The sequence below is a fragment of the Alligator sinensis genome, unplaced genomic scaffold (genome assembly GCF_000455745.1).
Source record: "Alligator sinensis unplaced genomic scaffold, ASM45574v1 scaffold637_1, whole genome shotgun sequence".
Taxonomy (NCBI): Eukaryota; Metazoa; Chordata; order Crocodylia; family Alligatoridae; genus Alligator; species Alligator sinensis.
Window position 1 is genome coordinate 1307730 of NW_005842368.1, and position 6438 is coordinate 1314167.

The 6438-nt window shown below is 50.1% G+C and overlaps 1 protein-coding gene across 2 annotated transcripts in view; it reads right to left on the reverse strand.

Annotated features, from left to right (window-relative positions):
* Positions 1–14: 14 nt before the first annotated feature.
* Positions 15–6438, reverse strand: part of INTS9 (integrator complex subunit 9) — an 86088-nt gene continuing 79664 nt past the window's right edge. The window contains exons 15-17 of one of the 2 annotated variants that reach the window (XM_006029261.1): positions 4165–4263; positions 2109–2246; positions 15–1000 (exon numbers count right to left, since the gene is read on the reverse strand). In XM_006029261.1, coding sequence (XP_006029323.1) covers positions 824–1000; positions 2109–2246; positions 4165–4263 — 414 coding nt within the window. In that variant the 3' untranslated portion in view covers positions 15–823. Of the gene's footprint in view, positions 1049–2108; positions 2247–4164; positions 4264–6438 lie in introns of both variants that reach the window. The other variant, XM_025210726.1, reaches the window with a different exon arrangement.

Below are 6438 nucleotides of genomic sequence, written 5' to 3' on the forward strand. Positions count from 1 at the left end.
CGCTCTTCTTTGTAGTCTTATGTCCTTTTTTTAATTTTTTAACACCAAACAAATATAAAAATACTATTAAAATAACATGTCCATATCATCTGAGAAATCTGCTCCTTTCAAAAGTGACATTATTGACCAAGTTTCAACCCCAACTGTAGCAGGGAAGGGATGAGCTTCACAAACTCTTACCTGGATGAAACTGTTTAAATGGCTGTTCAGATTTCAGCCAAGAGTTAAGAGAGAGGGAGAGAGTGGCTTTAGTGGGAGCTACTGGATGCTCAACACTTTGGAGGGGAAAATAAACCACACTGTTTAACAAAGTGTCTTTCTACAAGGCTGGGAGCCCAGCGCTAGACACCTGCGTTTATTGGAAACCTTGGGCTCAGGGAATAATAAATAATACATATCCCCCTCTTCTTGGGCTCAGCTGGGACCACACGTGACTCCAGCTTCTCCACACAGAAGACTGGGGGCTAGCACTGTTCTCTGTGACATGCTGGGATATTTGTTTCTGCGAACAATTTTCACCTTGATGGCTCATACTTGGAACATATGCATTTTCTTTTGCAAATCAGACTGCTGGAGGGCTCCCGAACCTAAATTTACAGCAAGGGAATTGGCTCTGAAATGCTCCAAAACGGGTTCAAATTAAAACAGCATATTTAAAAAACGTCCTCCCATTTTGCTCGGGAGGGAGAAGGTGTACCCAAAGGGCTCTCCCCGGGCTCCCCCAGTGGGAAGTGTTGCATTTGGTTCCCTGGTGTGCCACTGTCACCTCACGGGCTTGCTTGGCTTTCCTCGTGATGAAGGGCTGGAGCTCAACAGGAAGGGGCTAAAATTTCTGAAGGAATTTGAGAACCAAGTCCCGCAGCTTCACCCGGAGAGTCTCGTCGTTGTCGCAGATGATGTGCGTCGAGTCCTCCTCTATCTGAATGAGGGTTTCTGCCTCCTGCAGCAGTACGATGTGTCCCTTTGCCGTGTCCTCCACCTTCACGTCACTGAAACCATGCTACGGATGAGGCATTGGAGGGAGAGACACACACACATCCGCATGTTACTGCCATTTAAGAAAAGGCATCAAATACACAGTTCAACAGATGCTCTCTCAGAGCACTTGAGATCTGTGCCTAAAAGCTGCTGTCAAGCACGCTAAGATTTTTATAAGCATTAGCACTGATTATAACCCCTCCGAGACGCATGCCAAATATTATCCCCATTTTACAGCTGGGGACACTGCAGTAAAGGGAGGGAGAAAGAAATGCACAGATTTTCTTCAGGAGTGAATCCCAGCTGCCCATGAAGTGCCTGACGCTGCAGTAAAACTGACTGATAGGTCCTTTCCTCCCCTCCACACATCGGAAAGCCAACGGGAGATATGTAATCTACCTATCAACGGAGGACGTGTGGAAGGAAGATTAATTTGCCTTGAGGCTTCCAGTGCTAGCTTGAGGATGTCAGTTTAGGAAGCACTGCTGTAGCTTCAGAAAGGATCGCTGCTGGATACCATTACAGGAGATTTCTACTGAACGCGCATAAAGTTCTGGAAAGTTTTATTCGGGTTGGAGTGTTGTAGCCTTAATTAGCCAGGAAATACGAGAGGCAAGGATTTTTTTTTGGTCATATCTTTTACTGGGCCAGCTGTGTAGCTGGGAGAGATGTCAGACAAGCTTTTGGACATCTAGCCCAGATCTGAGAAGGGGCAGTATGCGTCCAAAAGCTTGTCGTCTAACACCTCTCCCAACTATCTGGTTAGTACAATAAAATATGACCAAAAACCTCTAGTCTCTGGACAGTTTTAAACTTCATGAAGCAAAGGTATTTACAGAATAATAGAAGAGAAGTCAACAGCTCAGCACTTTCAAGAGGCAGAGCTGATCCTTACCAGACATCTCAGGAGTCTGCCCAATCTAGTCTGACGATGACTGGCATACAGTGCCTTCCGTCTCTTCCCTTGAGGGGTTTTTCTCCTGAATAACAACCCTGGCATGATTCAATTTAAACAGTCCCTCTTTTTATTCTCCGGCGGGCTACTCTAAATCGTTCCTCTCCCAAAGAAGAACAATGTCTCTTTGGGAAAATCTACTCGAACCTCATAGGCTGCAAAAGCAGCTTATTACCTTTTCCAGCGCCTGTACAAACTGGTCCACAGGGATGGCACCGCTCAGAAGTGGCTTTAATGGTTTGCACTCCGGCAGGTCGTCGTTCACCCGCTTTCTCTTCTTGCTGGCTGGGGGCTGAGCTGGTTTTGGAGGCAGCTAAAGGAGAAGAGCGCCATTAACACAGGAAGCTTATGACAGCCTGGCGGCAGGTGGGGGCATGCATGTGGGAGCAACGGGCAGCGAAAGGAGAGAACTATAATGTGTGCTGTACAAGGCAAAATGAAGCAAACCATAGCCTGAAGAGTCTAAGTGCTGGGAGATGCAAGGCAGACAGGGGTAGAGGCATATCTGTCTGGACAGCCCCTGCACGAAGACCTGTGCGCCTGCTCTGTGCTGCTGAGAGAGACAGGATGCTGGTCTGACCCAGTATGGCAGCTCTTTAGAATATAAGAGGTGCAGTGAAGTCTGGATGCATTAGTAAACCCAGAGCAAGTGTCCTGTTGTTACGGGGGTTTGTAACTTATCCCTCACTGGAATCACATACGAGTCTGTAGGAAGGACGTGAATGAGGAGACAGTAGTACCAGAGACCCCACAGGCACGGCTGTACTACTATAACAAGCAACAGGCTGGGCTGGGCCTCTCACCTCATGTTGGGGGTCCTCATCCGTTCAAAGGCTGATGCAAAGCATGAAACTTCTGGGTTTGCTTCACCAGAGCGACTTTTTTTTAAAACCAGTTTGCCTGCTAAACCCCAGTCCTACCAACATCTGTGTGCACAAGCAATTTTATGCAGGCAAGACAGCTCCTTGAATTCAGTGGTGCTGTGTAAGTGTTTGCAGATTTGGACCTAAGGTTATCTTTACAGCTTCTGCAGCTCTTTGTAGCAATTCCCATGGGAGGATTAAGCTATACCGATAAGCGCTATTATTCTGGTACAACATGTCCAGATGAGAGGGCTGGACCAATTTAACTGTTTGTAGACTGATTTAGTGACAGCAGGACAAAAAACCCCCAACCTGTGCAAGGTGAAGGAAGGGGGCAGACCACCAAGATGTGAATGCAAGTGTGCGCTGGAGGTGCCAGTCATCCCGACTGTCTTTTGGACTAACTGGGATCCTTGTATTATGAGGATATAAGGGTGCACGAATGTGAAGTTTGCTTGTTGTGCTGTTGCCACCACCAGCATTAAGGAATTCCACATTTCTAGCCGCATGTTAGCAAAATGTTGTCTACACAAGTCTCATTTCTCATGTGCAGACACTGCCTTAAAGGGTCCAGTGTAAGAGTATCCCGCCAGGGTTTGGTGGCGTACTATGCCCTTCTCTCAAATGTAATAGACCCTGGGCAGGAACGAGGGGCAAGATTTGTGCCATGGTTTGCAGGGACTTCTCAGCCCGGCATCTGTGGGAGCTGAGTGGCATGGGGCTCCCCCGTGGGGCACTACAGTTTAAAACGTGGTAAGGATGGACCAGCTGCTCTGCCGCTTTGTGGCCAGACCAGACACCAGCCCTCTTTACAAAGCAACGGTGCAGGAGCTGCAGAGCTATTGAAGGAGGTGGTGAGGAGGGGGAGGAAGGATGCCTTCCTCACTTAACCCTGGGAAAACCTTGTTTCACGTTCCTCTGTAGGATCTGATGTTAGGAGAAGGGGGCTTCTTAAGGAACCCTATCTCCCCCACCAAATGTTTTCAGGCCAGCTGTCCTTTATGACCCTCATCAGTGACTCCGTGAAAGGCTAAATCATACTGATCCTGGTGCTTGTGCTGGGGAAAGACACCGCTGTAATTTGCAGTCTCTCTTTCCGAATAATCCCTCTTCCCCTTTTATCTCAGCCAGGCACACTGCCAGGAGAAGGAGTGCAGAGATTTATAGGCACCCTACTCTCCATTCAAAGTACCATTCATCAAAGACGCCAGCCTCACACGCACAAGCCAGGAGGAAGAGGCTGACAAGGAGTCTGCTGCAGTGTGGGCAGAGGTGCTAAAGGGGCTGCTGCATGGGAAGAGCTGGGCCCCCAGATGCCAAGGAGACCCCACGTAGAGATGGCTTGCTGCCCTCCCCGTCGTACAGTACCTGGAGCACGTGCTTGTTGTCCTTAGTATGCAGCACAGCAGAAACTGTTGCTAAGGAAATGCCAGGCTTAATCTCCAAGGGAACCAGCGAATCTGCAAGCTAAAGCAAATGAATTTGGTTTAGCAAGTGATAATCTCAAAATTCGTGTGAATCCAGCTGCAATTTAAATTGGTGGTGTGATCTTTTTTACGCACGGGCTAATGCACTGTAAACACAAGCCCAGAGTTCAATGACAGAGGATTCCCTCTTGCGTGGTGCTCCTGTCCGCAGCTCCTCACTTTGGTCTCTCAATGCAACCCACTTTTCTATCACTATTGCAAGTGCAGATCGTGAGGCTTTTATAGTGACCAGGGGCAACTTGTGAAAATGGACAGTGAAAGGGGAACCTAGTTGTAAGGAAAGCACTAGCCATGTTACCAGCAACTCTAATTACTAGGACTTATAAAACTGAATTTGTCATTATTGAGGTCGTTTGTTAACCCCTTGGACACAATGAGCAGTCAGGTTCCCTTTGGCTTCTCACTGCTTCAAAGTTTATAAGGGAAGGGTCAACTGTTTAAATCCAATAGGATCCCTTTAAGATTCAGGAAAATGCTTCCCTCGCTGAGTTCTCCACACGTCTTTCCCACATCGAAGACATCTGTTTCTGGGTCTAAATTTAAGTCAGGGGCATCTCTTGACAACACCAGTCACCCACTAGTTTTCTGAAGAACCCAGTTGTTAACGCTGGCTTGCACCTATAGAAACCATAGGTTTGCACAATCTACACCCCAGTTTGCACCTATAGATATTTGCTGTCACCCACCACAGCCTCCCACTGGCCTCCTGATGCATGAGCCTGCTAAAAACCTCTCCAGTTCATGGTAAGTATTGATCTGTTTGACACATATTGATAGGACTTGTGGGAGACACCGAACCTATTAACGTGTCTGTCCCCAAGTTTAGGGAGCATTTGCAGCTTAATATTCCAACACATTTATGGGCTTCAACCCTGATCTAAAATGCTCCTCACGCAAGCCATTTTCTACAGGAAAGGCCTGGACAAGTGGACAGGTCTTGCACAGTGGACTGGCAGGCAGACTCCAGGTCTGTCAAGTCAAGGAGATGGGTATGGTGCACGAGCATCTCTGCTGCTACGTACTGCTTGGCAAGGCTCAGCAAGACACGTCCACGGCCTAAACCGGGGTGGGCCATTACTTGGGGCCGTGGGTTACATTGGGAGTTTTAGTGAACTCCTTACGTGTTGGGCGGGGAGTGGTGTTTGGGAGCAGGACAGGCAGGTGGGGCTGGGGCTGTTAGGCGGTGACAGCACAGGGCCAGAGCCATGACTCACTGCCCACATGGCCCTGCGACAGGTGCAGGGAGCAGGTCGTGGCTCTACCCTGGGCCCTGACCCCAAGCTATCACTGCCCAGCGATCCTGGGGTCTGTCTGGATCCACGCAGGCAGAGTGCATGGCCAGGTGGATGGGATGGGGGCGTGGGCAGGCAGGGAGCTGCATCCAGGGACACGTCTGGGATCTTGGCATGGTGACAGTGCGGGGCCAGGGCCCAGGGAAGAGCTGCAACCTGCTGCCCCTACATGCCCGTCCCTGCCTGCAGAACCCATGCCCGTTGCAAGGCCATGCGGGCAGCACAGTGTAGCACAGCCCTGGCCCCGGTCCTGCGCTGTCACAGCCCCACGATCCCAAACACTGCTGCCTGAGGCCCCATCCCATCTGTCCAGCTGTGCACCCTGCTTGCATCGTTCCCAACCCTGGCAGCAGATGCAGGACGGACTTGCTAGGGTACCTGGGCAGCAAGGCCATGTCTAGCAGTAGCAAAAGCCAGAAGCAGCTGCTGCTTCTGCCGCCGGGAAGCAAGTCTGGCTGCTATGCTACCCCAGGCATGCTGCATACCCAGGGATGGCAGGACTGGCCACACACACCAGCAAACCGGAAGCCAACACAGTCTCCAGGGCACAGGTGTTGTTGGCTCCCTGCCAAAAACAACATTAAGGAAATGGATGTGCGCAGGCTGCCTGGGCTGGCTTCCCAGAATTTGCAGGGGTAGTCCAATGCAAAGTGCACTGCTCTTGTCCAGCGTGGCCACAGCAGAAGCAAGGGTGACAGTGCTGAAGCCTGTACCGGAAAAAAAAAGGATGTAGGTTCCTCACAGTTTCCTACAACAGGTGTGCTCAGCCTCCAGCCGGGCAGGCCCGGACGAGCTCCATCCGAGGGTGCTGAAGGCGCTGGCCGACATCACTGCACAGCCACTGGCGGGGAAAATTTCACACT